General features: G+C 50.7%; 1 protein-coding gene across 1 annotated transcript; it reads left to right on the top strand.

Moving 5' to 3' along the window:
* Positions 1-257: 257 nt before the first annotated feature.
* LOC104408609 (protein phosphatase 1 regulatory subunit 12B-like) lies at positions 258-12362 on the top strand (the record flags this gene model as incomplete). The annotated part of the gene is made up of 6 exons (XM_010018262.1): positions 258-274; positions 923-1067; positions 2275-2379; positions 2622-2675; positions 4434-4484; positions 12276-12362. Coding segments are annotated over 6 exons (459 nt in total), but the record flags the coding sequence as incomplete, so codon positions are not given.
* Between the last annotated feature and the right edge of the window lie 4215 nt (positions 12363-16577).

Below are 16577 nucleotides of genomic sequence, written 5' to 3'. Positions count from 1 at the left end.
CTGAATGCTAGAATTTGGGGAACAATGATCCATAGTTTTTAGGGTTGCAGAAGAAAAGAAATCTTGAAATGCTTCAGTGAAGCAGTTGAAAGGATTCAGGCAGGATCCGTAATTCCCAGCTTGGGCATGGGAATTAATACTGTGAGCTTGTGGTGAGGGAGGTGCTGGTATCAGAGGTAGGAAATTGCTGCTGTGTTGTTGAATTGAACCTTTTGTTCTCCTCATTAATTCCCTTTTTCTTTTTTTTTCTCCTTCAGCATGAAAGACTTTCCAGGTAAGAATTTATTTATTTATTTGTTAGTATTTTGTATTTAATATTTATGAACAGCATATTTGGGGATGGTTTTGGGGATTCCCTGTGCTTCAAATCAGCAGCACAGTCTGAAGCTGGTACTGGCCAAGTGTTTTTTACCTTGGCTCAACTGTTGGGCCAGGTTGCTTCTGTCCTTTGCTCCCCAAATTATTTAACAGCTACTCTGTAGAGAAGAAACCCTGTGTGCCCTATCAGAAATGGAGCCCAGTCCAACCATGAAGATGAGAGATCCATGGGAAATTGTGGATGTACCCAGAGAAGCTGTGGCTGCCCCATCCCTGGCAGTGTCCAAGGCCAGGTTGGACACAGGGGCTTGGAGCAACCTGCTCTAGTGGAAGGTGTCCCTGCCCGGGGCAGGGGGTTGGAGCTGGATGAGCTTTAAGGTCCCTTCCAACCCAAACCATCCCATGACTCTATGAAATTACTGCCCACTGGGGCTTTGGGCTGATACCCCCTGGATTTCCCCCAGTTCCTGCAGCAGTGGTGGCTGTGCTGCAGGGTGGAGGGTGCTCCACTGGGTCTGCCACAGCCTCAAGTCCCAAGCAGTGGGGCTCACAGTGGCTGTCCCACAGGAAAGCAGCTCCACGGTGCTACATCTTCATGTTTCAGGTTGGAAGCAGCTACGAACCCCACCAGCAGTGAGTCCTACAGCGACCGTGCCTCCAGCCGCTCCAGTGCCTATAGCCGGAGGGAGAACCGGTTGGCTGCCCTCAGCAGCAGAGCGGAAGAGGAGAGTAACAGGGACTACAAAAAAGTAGGATTTTTTACCTGTGTTATTGTCCCTGCTGCCTGTTGCTGCAGAAACGTGCACTGGGAGGCTTTGGAAAGAGAAAGTTTATTTTCACTGTCTGTTACCGTTGCTTTTGGAAGTCACACTGGCCGCCTTCAAATGCATCTGCCCGTCAGGGGGTTGAAAAAGGACACAGGATGAGAGGCCACCATGGAAGTGAGACGTCTGAGGAGAGGGGGATTGAGGAGTCAGACTGGGGAAATGCTGGGAGGGGTTTGAAAGGAGCAAGAAAAGATACTGGTGAGCACAGCAGCGTGGTTTACACGTGCACATCCCCACGGTTACTTTGCTGCTGTAACATCCCAGAATTGTGTTTTCTATAATCTCTGAACCTTTCAACACAACCCTTGACAGGGATGTGCACTGCCACCCACAGCCTCAGTGCAGGGACCACGTCGGAAGTAAACGGACTAAGATGACCAGGCTGCCCAGAGGAGCTGTGACTGCCCCATCCCTGGCAGTGTTCAAGGCACAGGGGCTTGGAGCAACCTGCTCTAGTGGAAGGTGTCCCTGCCCATGGCACGGGGTTAGGACTGGATGAGCTTTATGATCTCTTCCAACCCAAACCAATCTGGGATTCTGTGATTCATTCTGTGTCACTCTGACCTGAATTCTGAAATGACTGATGCTGAAAAGCCTCCTCCATAGGCAACACCCCCTCCTCTGCATGATCGTGTCTGGTCAGAAGAGGTAGGCAGGTTGCCTTGTTTGTCTTCTCAGAGGGATGGAAATTCTGCTGGTTTGAAGGAATTGAAGGGGAAAAAATCCATTTTGGAGTGGCCTAAAACTCTGCTCCTTTCTCCTCTTCCAGCAAAAAGCAAACAAGGGCAGCGAGGCTGTGTTGTGTTGGGAAGCACAGCAGAACCAGTGGTTCACATACATCCCGCGTAGACAACTTTGGGCTTTATTATGCTTGCTGGTTTCCCTAAATGAAAACCATCCCTTTTCTTTGCCTCTTGGCTGCGTTTAATCACCCTGCAAAATGAAACAGCTGTTTTCTTAGTTCGTATGGATTGTGAAAACAGAAGGAAGAATCCAGAGCAGTTCTGTTTGTCCTTCGAATCCCCTGGCATGGGGAGCAAAGCAAACCCTGCTGCTGGCTCTGCGTGGAGCTGCCGCAGGGCTGGCTCTGTGCTAACTGAAATCTCTTCTTTCATCTCTCATATCTCAGTTATATGAAAGCGCCCTGTCCGAAAATCAAAAGCTGAAGTCAAAACTGCAAGAAGCCCAGCTTGAGTTGGCCGACATCAAATCCAAGTTGGAGAAAGCAACCCAGGTAAGGCCAAAACAGGCTTCTGGGCTGGTGGAACTGAGCCCCAGCCCATGACAAGCCAACACTTGCTCCAGCATGAAACAGGATTTAGCTCTTGGGAGGGAAGGTGCTACAGAGGAGACTTATTTTTCACAGAAATAAGTGTGAGGGATTCTCTGAAGACTGCTTCTTCCCCAGGCTTCTGCCTGGGTCTTTGTGCAGCGTCCTGTGGTGCTTTAAAAGCTTCCTATTTTTAATTTCCATAGCAGAAACAGGAGAAAACTTCGGACCGGTCCAGCATGCTGGAGATGGAGAAAAGGGTACGTGCCTCTGCTTTCTTCTGGGTCACAGCCTTTGCCTCGTGTTGCTCTGCAGAGCATTGTAATTTCTTGCAGGAAAGTGTTAATTAAAAGAGAAGTTGTAGTTTTGCCTCGTGGAGCAGTGCACAGTCATAACTGTGTTCTGACCTTCTCAGGGTCTGAGACTTCTCTGTTTTCTTTGGAAATCAGCTTAGTTCTGATTTCTTTGTTCTGTTACAGGAAGCTGCAGACCAACGAATTGTGTTGTATCATGCTAAGAGACTGTTGGTCCAGCATGCTTTACATTATTCTTGGTCCTTATAAATGAAGTCTGTTTTGGGATGGTGAGGGGAAGAAGGCAAAACACGAGCTGGGTGTCTGTCTTGTGATTACACTTGAAATCTGGATCACTGAATGCTCCTTCCTCTCCACTGAACAGTCAGATTCGTTGCAGTGAGCTAAGCTGAATGGGTAGAGCCTGGCTAAATCTCTGCCTTGAGCTCCAGTCAGATTGGAAGGGACCTGAGGAGATCCCAGCAGAGTCAGGCAGGTTAGTCAGGGCTTTGTCCCATCATTTCATGAAGTGTTGAGTTTCTGCAGCTGCAGCCCTTCTTCCAGTTCTTAACTATCCTCACAGTGATTTGTTTTCTCTTCATGTCTTATCCTGTGCTTCAGCTGATGGCCATTAATGCTCATTCTCCCACCACGTGGTTAATTAAAGCTGGAGCCTGGCTCCAGTTTCTCGGTAACATCCACTTTCATGCTGGAGAGTTGCCTGAAGTGGAGCTTCCTCTTGAAATGTTTCATCTCCTGAAGCTTTAGAAGCTTTGCTGGATGATTAAAGCCCTTTAATCATTTATGTGCAAACACTTCCTGGGATTTACCAGATACAGTCTGGAGGAGGTGGTGTTCAGGATCCCCATTTTGAACAGGGGCAGGCAGCACACACCAGCCCTTGGTACAAGTGTGTGATGCAGGTGCCAGGCTTTGACTGCTGAAGCTGAGCTGATGCTCAGGCCCTGGCCCTGCTGTGTAACCTCAGCTGAGCACCTCCACACCACTCTGAACCCTGAGATACTCAGAGCAATGATCCATGTTGGCCTGATTCCTGCGTGTGCGTCGGGGAGACTAAAGGAGGGTTATCAAACATGTAGCCCCACTGTCAGCTGAACATCACTGCTGGGGGATATCACTTGGAGGTTTGCCATTTCCTCCTGCTCACTGCACTCCCTGGGGTGGTTTGAGCCCTCTCACATTGAGAATGTCCTTGATAGAGTCCAGCTCTCCCTCTCACAAGGGCTCTGGCTCTCATTGAGGGTACCACCACTACTAACATGGCAGAGCTAACCTGTGTAATTGTCCATTTCCAAAATACACTGAGAGCAGTCAGCTTTGAAGCCCTAAATTAATCAGGGAGGAGGATTTCCAAGCACCATTCCCTGTTTCTTACTTGATGGGCTGGGTGAGTTTCCTCATTGCCTCCTGTAGTGGGTGCAGTTAAATCCATGGCTTCACCCACAGAGCTCAAAATCAGGTTACATCAGAAGGTCCTGAAAACTGGGATCGCTGGGAGGGGGTCAGGAATCACTGAAGGGGTATGAAGAGAGCTCAGGATCTGCCGAAATGGGCCCAGCTCCTTGTTGTAACCTGTGCATTGCTTTGAGATGCTTTTCAGTGAAGACTCCTGCAGAAATACAAGACTCTTCTTTAGAAGAAAACACGCTGTGAGTTTTTCTTCTACATCCTTGTGACCATCTTTGTTATGAATCTTGTAAACAGGAGAAGCGAGCCCTGGAGAGGAAACTCTCGGAAATGGAAGAGGAAATGAAGGTAGGAAATAATCTATTCACTCTGCCCATTCTGGGATTTATGCTTTGTGTTAATGTCCTCTGGGATTGTCACCCAGGAGTGGGATACTAAAGATGTGCCTGGGAAGGGACTCGTGTCACCTCTGAGTGTGTTCCTATGTGCAGTCAGAACTTCCTTTAATGGCCAGACATGAAATACTAATAAACTGTCCTGTTACCATTCATCTGATTGCACCATATGTTTGTTGTGCTGTTTGATCCGAGAACGGTGAGAGCTGTTCTCCTTTAAATGCTTTCCAAAACTAACCTTTTGTGGCATCGGTGGGTTTCCATGTGCTGATCCTCTGTGCTCTGAACAGTCTGCAGCCCACGTTAGGCCGCTGTGGTTCTCTCCGGATGGGTAAGAAGACAAAGCTGGCTTCTGAGGTCACGCACACTAGCCAGGACAAAACACAAGAGTGGTTGTATTTCTGTCCTCCCTCCCTATAGCATGCCACTGGAAGGCTGTGTCAGTAAGTCAGCCTGGAGTTGGTTTCAGCCAAGAGGAATTCGCTTCCTGATGAGATGTGCAGCATGGCTTGAAGTCACGAGACAGCCGCCACTGATGCTCCTTCGCGGTCTCTCTCTGGTGGCATTGCCCCGGGGGATGGTTCCTAAGCCATGGCTTGGCTGCCCTGCAAGCACGGGGCTGGCGGGGAGCACTGCAGGGTGGGAAACAGAGTGGGTGTCTATTGCCACCTGAGTGCACCCAGGACTTCGTGCTGCTTTGGCAGCGTTACATCATTCACACTCTGGTTTGATGCTGGTATTCACAGAATGGCCCCGTTTGCTCTGTGCCCTGTGCTTTCATTCCCTCTGAGCATGACCCAGGTGGGACCAAACTACTTTTGGAAGGAAGGATCCCATCCGAGGGTTGTGAGTGTCCCGACGCAGTGCACTGATGGAGGAGGTTCCAACTTTATGTTTCTATTTGAAGCTTCATGTATTTACCAAGCATCTATCTTTGAAAGGACCCGTTGGCTTGTGCTGCATCTTCTACCACCATAAGTAGTAGAACGATTTGGTGGAGTCTCAGTGTAAAGGCTCTCGTGTTCTCTCTCAGAGGAGGAAGCAAGTGTCTATGTGATAATCAGAAGGGGAAGGAGAAAGGACTGAGTATGTCTAAATTTCTTTACTCACTGAACAGGAGCAACCTTTAACTCCAGGGAGACCTCTGTGTAAGTACAGAAATGTGGCCTTCAAGAGAAGACGCTGACAGCAGCGGTTTGTGTTGTCTCTTCAGCAGTGCAGATCACTGCAAACCAGCTTGGTCTATGGACTAAAAAGACAAATTGGTGTCCTCTAGTGGCCTGTCGGTTTTGAAACATTTATTTTGGTTCAGAAGGCAATTAATGAAAGAAGGTGCCTGTAGGAACTGCTGGATGCAGCTGAAGCACCTCTAGTTTGGGTAGTCCAGAGCTGCAGCCTGGTGGAAGCCGGTGGTGCAAAAGAGAAGCACTGATAGAAGTTTGACATGTTCTTCTATTGCCCCTAGAGATGTGCTGGAGACATGAGCTTAAGGAACCTGTGGTCTAACTGAACATGAGCAATCAGTCCTCGAGGGTGGGACTTCTGTGTCCACTTTCATCACACCTTAAAGCAGGAGAGTCAGCCCAGTTGTGTTTGCCTCCAGTGAGATAACCTCTACAGAACATCTGTGTTCATCTCTCATGTGGAAGTTGAGCCAGGAAAACAAATCTGTTCATTCTGGCTGGACTTTCATCCCTGCATCTTGCAGTAGCTGAATAGCTGTCCAGCAGAAACAGAAGGAATAAGTGACTTCAGCAAATCCACCAGTGTCCTTTAACGTGGAGACCAGCAAGGGGAAACAGACAGGCCAAGTTATTAGGTCTCAGATAGTACGGTGGGGTTTGGGATTCTTCCCACTGGTCTTTGAATTGAACCAGTCCAGCATGGCTGCCATCCAGTCTTTGATGCTAGGGTGTCTGTGTCCAGTCCTGTGCATCCTGGCCAGGGCTCTCCTCTTCTTGCAGTTGACTTCTTGGCCAGAGGAGGCACAGCAGCGGTTGCAGGATGGTCCTGGGTTTCTGTGACAGAAACACTTTGTATTTCAGTCTACACTTGAGGTAATGAGCTTTGTTCCTTTCATGAGTTTAACCCCTGCTAATGAAGCAATCAAGAAATGGAGAGGAGCAGGACAAACACAGTAATCTCAAGAAGCCCTTGGTGCCAGAGCTGCTCCCGCAGACCAGCTCTTGTGAAGGTGACAAAGCAGTGCAGCATTTTCCTAAGTGGCTGCAGGATGTGACTGGAAATACAGCAACTTGGCTAAGGAAGGAGAAAGAAAATTAGCATTTGCACTGAACTGAATTGAGTGCCAAGTGCCTGAGGTCCCAACTTAACACAGCAATTTTTCTTGAAGGTCACAGGAGCTTCTTTATACCATAGCAGCACTGCACCTCCTGGCTCTGTACGTTGTGCATGCTTTGGGCATTTTTATTTCCCCTACTGCTGCAGGCACAAAATCCTTTAATTGCAGGCAGGTACAGCTGAACTGAGAAACCTGCTTTTGGTGAGCCAAGTATCAAGCAGAGGGATAAGCAATCACAGCAGTATTGGCCAGATTCTGGTCTTCACCCTTGGCTTCATTCCCAGCTTCCCAGCCTTTGCTGGGTTTCTTGAGTAAACAGAAGGCTGTCCTACCTGCAGCACACACACATCTTTACATAAGTGATCCTTTTTATCATCTGTGGCAGCGTGCTGAGGCAGAGCTGCATCTGATCATGCCACGCTGAGGTTCCGTGCTATATCAGTGTGGAAAAACAAAGGTGGTCTCTAAAATGACCATGATCCTTTCCATCCCCATAGCACGGCACCCGTTTCACATATGCTTGATGTTTTCTGCCAGACATGCTCAGTTGTCTGCCCTGTGATAAAACAGAGGATGTTTATGATCCATGGTGTGACTCTTCCAGGATGAGCCATCCTCCAGCAGCTCCTGGGTGTGATTTATCCCAGGACAGACGTGTGAGGTCCTCACCAAGTGCCACCACTGCTCGGGTGGGTTTGGTGATGGATGGATGGATAGCTGAGATTTGATGAGAGGGGATCTCACTGCCGAGGTGTCCCTGAAGCTCCTGGAGCTCATTGGTCATAGCTCTGTATCAGGACCTGTCCGAATTGCATTAGCCTAGTCCAAGTGGCAGGAGCCTGCTCCATCAGGTTGATGGGTTCAAAGCCCATCTTTGCTGGCTCCCTGCACTCGTCTGCCTTGCTTCTGTTGGTTTTGCTCCTTGATGGGGAGCAGAGGTAGTGCTTTTGGGGAGTTAAGAATGGACCTGATGGTGGGGGGCTACACAAAGTGCTTCTCTTTTATACACAAACGGGCCCTTGGACAAAGCGGGATGCAGCAGGTTCTCTGCCAACTGCAGCCAGCTCCATGTCATGCAGGTTGGATGGATGTTCATGCAAGTTTTTTGCATCCCAGCAGATTTGCCTGAGCTGCTTCTGGTTAAGGACAGACAGTGACGTTCCTTGGAGCACTTTCTGCTAATCAAATGGCAGAAAGGAATCTCCTTCTTCCCAACAGACCCTCCCCTCTGTCTCCTCCCGGCCGCTGCAAGCCACATGTCAGAGGACATGGGAGGAGCACGCTGGTTTGCAGAGCTGCTTTGGTTCTGGGCTGGCACTTCTTCACTTGAACTTAAACCTCCTCTTGCCACAGATGTTCCCCTTCCTGCCTTTCCCTGCCCAGTGTCCGTGCTCCCTACACCATGGAGGAGGGCTCCTGGTTCACGTGGCCGCGGTACCCGATGAGCTGTGGGGAGGAGGGAGGCACAGGACGCTGCTCAGAAAGCAGCTCTGCAGCCCCCACGTGCCCTGGCACCTCTGTTTGGTGTAAATTTCAGCACATACTTGCTTTCTTTCTTCAGCATCACTGGGAAGAACGTCCTTGGAGCAGTCGTGATGTCTGCATGGCCTTTACCATTTTCCCCCTTTGCCTGCTTTGGTGTTCTGTGTCTCCTCGTTGCTGCTGTTCTTGTGCTAGCCCCAGCTTCGGGGCTGGTTTCTCCTCTGTCCTTTGCCCACTAGTTTCTTTTGTGATGGGGAACGCTGTGTTTTCACATGTACGATGCTGTCATTCAAACACCTCGACTTAAGATGAGTGGTTTGAGGTTCTGACTTTTCACCTCTGGAGATCAGAGTTAAATTGAGCCCCATGATAGAGAAGAGCTGAGTCTGGACAGGGATGAAAGCCCCCACACACACACCAGACCTCTGAGCAGACCCAAGAGCCATCATTCAGGTGTGGAATGTGTCTCAGTGGTCAGGATAGCAACACTTTAGGTACTTCAGTCTGTGCCTTTAAAACCTCCCATGAAGCTCTTTCGGCCCTTTGCTACCCAAGACTGCTTTAGCTTTTAGAGGTACATGGAAAAAAGGGGTTTGAAAGGAATCCTCAGTTGCAGCAGTGTTTTCAGAGCCTGTGTAGGTGGTAAGTCAGTGGTGAGAGTTCCCCCAGTCATTCCAAAGGCTGTGTGCTGCTGGAGCTCACTGTCTGGGTAAACTAGAATGTTCCCTGCTTTGTGCTGGGAAATCCCTTCATCTGACCTTTTAAAGGCTTTGGTGGCCCCTGGAGAGAGGGATGGTTCCCAGAATGTCCTCCATGTGCTGTAAGGCTTTCCCCATCGGCCCCTGAGCTGCTGCCCCTCCACCACTCACTGCTACTCATTCTTCTTTTATTCTCTTTATTTCTTTCCTTTGACTGCTCGTGGACTAAACTCACATTTCTGTGCTCTTTTGTCTCCCCGGTGTGTTCTCTCTCTATTTTTCTATCCACTCCTCTCACTCTCTGCAGAATCTCCACCAGCTCAAACAGATTCACACTCTGAGGCAGATGAATGAGCAACTGCTGGCTGAAAACAGGGCTCTGACCCGGGTCGTAGCCAGGCTTTCTCTGCCTGCCAAGCCCTCCGAATCAGAGGAGCTGTAGCTGCTTTCCCTCCGGCTCATCTCGCCTCCCTCTTCCACTCTTCCAGGCAGGTCTCCACTCCTTTGGCCGGGCTCTTCCCCCTCTGCCTCATTGCTCTCAAGGGTGGCTGATGAAGCTTGTGGCTCAAAAGCAGCATGTGGCAAAGGATCCGAAAGCCAAAGGCCTGGGGTCGCTGGAGGCTCTGCTCAGTCTGACTCCTGCTCTGCTTGGCAGATGATGCTGACCACTAACACGCCGCATCGGGGGGTTGCCTTGTCCATATGGAGCCCATCACCTGGGAGAGAAATAGGAGGACGTGCTCCCTGCCTTGACACAAGGTTGTTGGGCTGGGTGGATGGCACTGGAATGGCCACTGGAGAGTGATGGATCAGCTGCTGCCCTGGGGCTTAACACTGGAAAATGGCTTTGGGGTGCTATGAGAAGCACACGTTTTAGGTGATTTTTAGAAGACCTGCAGCTGGTCAGTCCTCAGCAGGTTTCCTCAGTCCCTTGACAAAGAGGACGAGCTCCTTCCCTCGTTATAGACAGAGGGGTTTGAGTCTGAGTTCACAGGCTGCAGCATCCTCACTGCCTCCTGCGCTCTGGCTCTGAGGCAGGTGAAGCACTAGGAGCTGCACCAGGTACACTTCCTTTTTCATTCCCCTGTTTTAAATTAAGTGCAGAGCAATTAGTGTTTGAAATCCAAGGAGAAGCCTTCCACAAGCTTTGCCCTCACACATCACCCACTTAAATTACAGCCTTCCTTGCTACTTCATTGGTTCAGTGCTAAAATAAAGCTGTAAATGGTTCTTTCTTAGGGCCGTACGTGCCTTTTGCAGGTTAGTGGGGATAGTCAGCTCCCTTCAGACAGCAGCAGTGCGTTCTCATGGGCTGGAAGTGGCACGGAGCTAGAGACAAATCTATTCTTAGCACACAAATTATATCAAAGATGATTAATGGTAGAAACAAACCGACCAGGGGAATTGTGGCTTCCCCTTCCCAGGAGTCCCAGTTCAAGACCAGGCGTGTGTCATGGGGGTGTTCGTGGCCTGAATAGTGCAGATGGTCAGATGAAATCATCTCCCCATCTTCCTGCTTTAAATCTGTGACACTATTCCCAAACCTGCCACTGACTCACCCCTCACCAGCGGTGAGTTCAAGTCATTCCTCTTCCCAACGTGCTTTGAGAGCTGAGAGGGAAAATTTGAGCAAAACTCTTTCCAGACTCAGGAGAAGGAATGTCTCAGCGGCTCTAAGTCACGGTCTCTCTTCTTCTCCTGAGAAATAGCCATGTTATCACTTCCCCCTGTTAACAGCCGTCTGCCTGGGTGGACTCCTCATTCCCAGCTTGGAGGCTGTTCCCAGGTTTGCAGTTCACTGGTGCTGTCCGAGCTGGAGAAGAGCCACGTGTCTGCAAGCTCTGCTGGGTTTCTGACACAGGGTGTTGGAGGTACCTGTAAAGCTGATCTCTCAGAGAGCTGGGCTTGTTCAGCCTGGCTCCAGGGAGCCCTTAGAGCAGCCTAAAGGGGCTACAGGAAACCTGGAGAGGGGCTTTGGACTGTGAAAGGAGGAATTTGCTCTGGTGGAGTGGTGGGAGCTGGCGCCTGTGCTCAGTGGTGGTGGCCATGGAGGGCCTGCGGATGTGAGGAGCGGGCAGGAGGCTGTGGTCAGGGCAGCAACTCCAGCTTAGGGGAAAGGAGGAAGTTTAGTGGGGATTTTGAGTTGGGAATTCCTCCACGCTCCCCCTTGGGTGAGAGGAGTCATCACTGAGCTCGGAGCGGTGCCATTCAGGACCCTGCTCTGCCCTGTTCCAGCAGCTTGGGGCTGGTGGCACCCGTGCTGTGAGTTGCACCTTGTGTGTCACACACCGGGATGGGCAGCGCGGGGTCTCCTTCCAGTGCCACCCGTGGTCACCCACCTGCAGTGTGGGAAGCAGAGGGGGTTTGCTATGAGGAATGCTGCAAAGGGCTTGTCAGAGCCAGTCTTGTATTTCCAATTCAGAGCACTCTGGTTTTGTGTGTGTTGTGACCCTTGGTTGAGCTCCAGCATTCACAACTGGGGGATCTCCAGTGTCAGTGTGTTCTACCAGTCCTCTGGCCGTGGCATGCACGTTTGCATTGAACATCTGTGAGATACCAAGGAGATTGGGGTTTATTCGTGGAAAGTTGGGGTTTATTACGAAGAGGGGTGATGGTTCTAAACTAAAAGAGGGAGATTCAGGCTGGACATGAGGAAAAAATTCTTTACAATGAGGGTGGTAAAACACTGGCACACGTTGCCCAGAGAGGTGGTGGATGCCCCATCCCTGGAGACATTCAAGGCCAGGCTGGATGTGGTTCTGGTCAACCTGATCTAGTTAAAGATGTCCCTGCTTATTGCAGGGATGAGCTTTGAAGGTCCCTTCCAACCCAAACTATTCTATGATTCTAAAGACATTTTGCAAGGTCCAGTCTTGTGCTAGAATTTCAGGCCTTTGTTTTCCCCTCTAGTCCTGGCAAATTGGACAAACCAGATGAGGAGAACCAGCCTCCTCGTTTCTGCTAAGCTCTAATTTTCATCTGGGAAGAGGTTTGGGATGAAACAGCTCGGACGTGGTTCCTGTCCTCGCAGCCTGGTGCTGAATCTAAGTGCTGGGGCATCGTGTCTCACCACGCTCCAGGGCTCCCTGGCTCTCTGCTGTGCTCCAGTCAAAATCCTTTGCTTGTGAAAATCCTGGAGACCCTATGGAGTAATGACCAACATCAGAAGGGTGCTGGGTGGAGGGGAGGTGACATCCCCACAGCTCAACCCCGGGGTCTGTCCAGCTCTGCTGAGCTCTAATCCCACTTTGTCTCTCTGCAGATTTTGACAGAGCTGAAGTCAGACAACCAAAGGCTGAAGGACGAGAACGGAGCCCTCATTCGTGTCATCAGCAAGCTCTCCAAATAGGAATCCTGAGCACAGGCAGGACAAAGAGGGGAGCCCTCACGAGCTGCCAACCCCACCACCGAGCCCTACCCCCCCTTTCCTCCTGTCACGTACAGCATTTCAGCCTGGGATCAACCAGTCACCCCTGCCATGCCCTGCCCTGTGCTGTACATCCCTTTCCTGCCCCAGATCCCCCCACAGCACCCCTCTGCCATTGGATTGTTTTTAATTTAAGCATGTTGTGGTGTCTCGGACATTTTATTCAAGGGAGAAGAGAAACATGAGGGTTGGGTTTGAGCTGCCAAAACTTCTTCTTCCAAAGCCCAGTGCTTGGTGTAGGACTCCAGCCTGGAGCAAGCAGCTCCTACTATAGAAAAGCGACGCCTAAAGAACTGGTCCAGCACATCCAAGCCCTTTACAGGTGGGAAATGTGAACATGGGCTGGGAGTGTGAGGCTGCACATCAACCCACCCGAGGTGTGGGCCTCTGGTTGAAATGTGATGCTGTGAAAGCCACCAGAGCTGATTTCTGACACAGGCTGACCACAGCTGCTTTGCACAGAGACCTTCTTCTCCTTTCACCCCAGGAGACCGAGTCTTTGATTTAATACAAGATTTGGAGCCTGGTCAGTAACATCAGCGCTGGCTCTCAGCGTCAGAGCCCTCGTCCTTCACCCTGCCCTTGGTGTCACCTCGCATCCATCCAGGGCTCCTGTCTTGGTAGCATCTGCTGATTGCATCCAGCCTCTCGCGCCTCGGGGTAGGAGGTATAGCAGATACTTGCCAAGCTTTCTGAAGGACAAGCTTGAGTCCCCAGAGATCCTCTGCTGCTTTCACATGCATATGAGCGTGAATCACCTTGCAGGGAGCTGTGCCCACACCAGACACCAGCCTCCCTGTCCCCACAGCCACCTGGGACATTGTCCTGCTATCTTCATGAAGGCAGAGCCCTGTAGAGGAGTCTGGTCTGGGATTTCAGGTACCTTGCTTTGATTTGCAGCAGGAGGCTGACCAAGTGAAAGGTTTTTAGGGAGAGGGAACGCCAGAGTCCCATTCCAGCTGCCCACCTCTTGGTGAAGAAGCTTGATGTAGATGCTTTCAAGGCTCAGGAGGTGAAGCAGTGCTCACTTGTCCTCCCACATGGAAAGCTGTGACTGCATTGTGTCAGAGGGACAAGGAGCTACCCTTGGGCATGCTGGTAACTGTCGCTAGGATAAAAGTCTTTGAATCTGTCAAAAGCTTTCAGTAAGCCTTGACCTTGAAGGAAACCTCAAAAAAAACCACCCTCTTTCATGTTGTATGTACTCAGAACAATTTGGAATTGTTCTCTCTATGGGCATTTAGACAGTGGCTCCTCCACGTGCTGTGTGATTTTGATGGCGGCAGCAGTAACCTGCCATCAGATCTGTTGAGCTTCCCCTTAACAGACTCCTCTCAAACGATACCTTCCCTCCCAGAGACTTCTTCATGTATCCAGACCACTTTCCCGTCTACATCCTTCCATATTTGTCCTCCCATTTCCTTTATCCTTTGACATCCCTGCTCTGGCTGGCTGGGAGTTGCAGTCTCAGTCGTTGAACGTGGAGGTTGCCATGAAGAAGTTCTACCTACATCCTGGGTGCCTCTGCTGTTGGCTCACGGCTCCCATTGGGCTGGTGGGATGAGATACTTGAACATGTGCATCGTTCTTGAGCTTGCTCGACAGGGTAACATTTATCTCTGTCAGATAAACAGAACTTTAAATGGGCTTTTTGGACCCTTTGGCTGGTTACTGCTTCAGAAAGCATGTTCTTTTCCTCTCCCTTGGGTTTTTTTCTTCATGTTTGTTTTTTTCCCCCCTAATTCTCTACTTTTCCCCCTCCCCATCCTGCCTGTTCCCACCTCTCTTGCTCCTGTTGGAGCTGCCGGTGTTGCCAGGGCAGCTCTGGCCAGAGCTTCCTCTTCGGTCACTCTTCAGCCAGCGGAGCTCTTTGAGCATGAGGTGCCGTTCCTCCTGGTACACTGAGGCCCTTCCTCTGCTGCTGTGCTTTGGGGAGGAGGAGACCAAAGCTGGTGATGGCATCAGGGTTTCTGCAGAGCACTGCCTAAGCCAGGCATCCTTTTTATATGACTTTCTTTTAACCCTGCTGTATTTAACAGCTTTAAGTCTCGAGGTCCGGGCAATGCTTTCTCTGCACGCCGTCCCCACTTGGTGCACTCTCTTGTGTGAGTACTTCTGCGTTTCTTGATGTTTCTTCTCTTGGTGACCCTCTCCTTGCTTCAGACCTGGGCTCCCACAGCTCTAAAGAGGAGCCTGGTCCCTCCTGTGCCACGTGGAGCAGGAGCTGCTGACTGTGTGCCCCTGGTCCTGCATCCCAGCAGGACGGGGTTTCAGACTGAAGATCCCGTTCTACTCATGAGGCAGGTTCCTGGCAACGTGAAGGAGCCTCGTGTCTGCTTCAGGGAGAGGGTTCAACCCAACCTGACAGGTCCATCCTGCACTGATGTTTTGCCCCTTGCCACCCGGATGCCTGTTGTGTTTCATCCTAAGGAACAGTGTGCAAAGGGTGGGGAAGGCTCAGATCCTCTGCGTTGCACCTTGCAAAGCCAAACCACTTGAGATGAAACGTCTGCTTAGCACTGGATTATCCCCTGAACTCTTGACTAGGGCAGAGGACCCACCGACAGGTCAGCCAAAGCTGTGAGTATTTCCTGAGGACGGTGCAGTTGCAAACCAAATCCTTGAGAATGAATTCTTTTGGTCTCTTTTAAGCCAGAACCAGTGCACTGAGGAGGTGACGGGGAGGACACTTTGCACTTGGACCCGGTGCAAGGCAAGCAGCTTTTAAACCTGATCCCTATTAGAACCAGAGCGTTTCCCAGACGTGCTCTCCACTGGAGAAGAAGCTTTTTCTCTAAGCGGTCGCTTGGGGTGAATTCATTTTTAATGGCTGGGGGTGAAGCTGCCTGTTGTGGCTGCGAGTTTGACGATGGCTCTTTGTAAATAACTCCTTGGAGAAGCAGGACTAGCTCACGAGATGGGGAGAGAATGTATTTTTATGCAACTTCTGAGTGGCCTTTCAAACCCTGAGATGAATGATTTGTTTTACTGGTTGTTGTTATATAGTATTATAAGTATTATGTGTTTGAAAGTTTGGGAATAATATTCACATCTATGATGCTTGTAAACACAACAGTATTTATAAATGAATAAAATGAGAGTTGATAAAATAGAAGCTTTGACTTTGCTTCTATCTTTCTGGAGCTGCAACTTGGTCAGCCCAAATTTCTGCAACACGTCACTATCAATGGTCTGTAAAAGCCCAAATGCTCCCTCTGTGGTGCCAAGCCCTGTACGTGCTTGGTCAGGACAAACCTGGAGCAAAGACACAGTCACTTGGTACCACGTCTTGGAGCCTTTGTCCCACGTGAGGTTGCTAGAAACTTCTGCACATTTCAGTCTATTGAGGTGTTTCAGGGTGCTTCAAGGTGCAGCCTGAGCTCTTCCCCATGGGCCTAGGGGTGTCCAGCACCTCTGCAGGACCAAAACATGTTTATATGGACCCACCTGTATGTGCTGGGACTGTTGATGTCTCCCCACCTGCACCATGTCTGGGCCATGGGGACATCCCACCATGTGTGAGCACACTCGTGTTCCAGGGGTTCCCCTCGTGCCGTCATCCCTCTTGTCATCCCTCAGCCCTGGGACCTGCCTCCCACCGAGCCCCAGCAGCAAGACCAGGAGGCAACCGCGGCTCCTTTCAGCTCGTTTCTTTAATAAGGAAACAGGGATCATTACAAAATAACCATGGAACGACGAGAGACGGGAACAACAGAGTCCACACGAGAGGAAGGGGCTTTAAAAGCAGCTTCACGCTGGAGCCGAGCGCTGTGGGGCTGGGACGAGGCAGAGCGGGACCCCCAAAGAGGCCGGCTCCTCCCTCCCAGCTTTGGGGGCAGAAGAGGAAAAGCAAGCCCAGGTTGCTGCCAAGCCTCGTGGGGTCACTTCCTTTTAACCTCGGGGACCAACACCAGCATCGTGGCGGCATGGCCAGGTCTGTGCCGGTGCAGCCAGGAGATGGGAATGCCGGCTCTCACCCCCAACCCAGCCCCAACCAACTGGCCATGGCAGAATAACTCAAATTGCCCCAAAAAGCCTTTTCACCGCCAGCTCTTTGCTGCATCCTGCCCTTCCCACTGCAGAAATGCTGCCGGCCCCAGCTCTGTGCCCGGCACTGCCCCATCCCCTCGCCCACCG

This window comes from Nestor notabilis, unplaced genomic scaffold (genome assembly GCF_000696875.1).
Source record: "Nestor notabilis isolate BGI_N333 unplaced genomic scaffold, ASM69687v1 scaffold19267, whole genome shotgun sequence".
In the NCBI taxonomy this organism is placed as follows: Eukaryota; Metazoa; Chordata; class Aves; order Psittaciformes; family Psittacidae; genus Nestor; species Nestor notabilis.
This window is presented reverse-complemented; position numbering and strand designations above follow the sequence as displayed.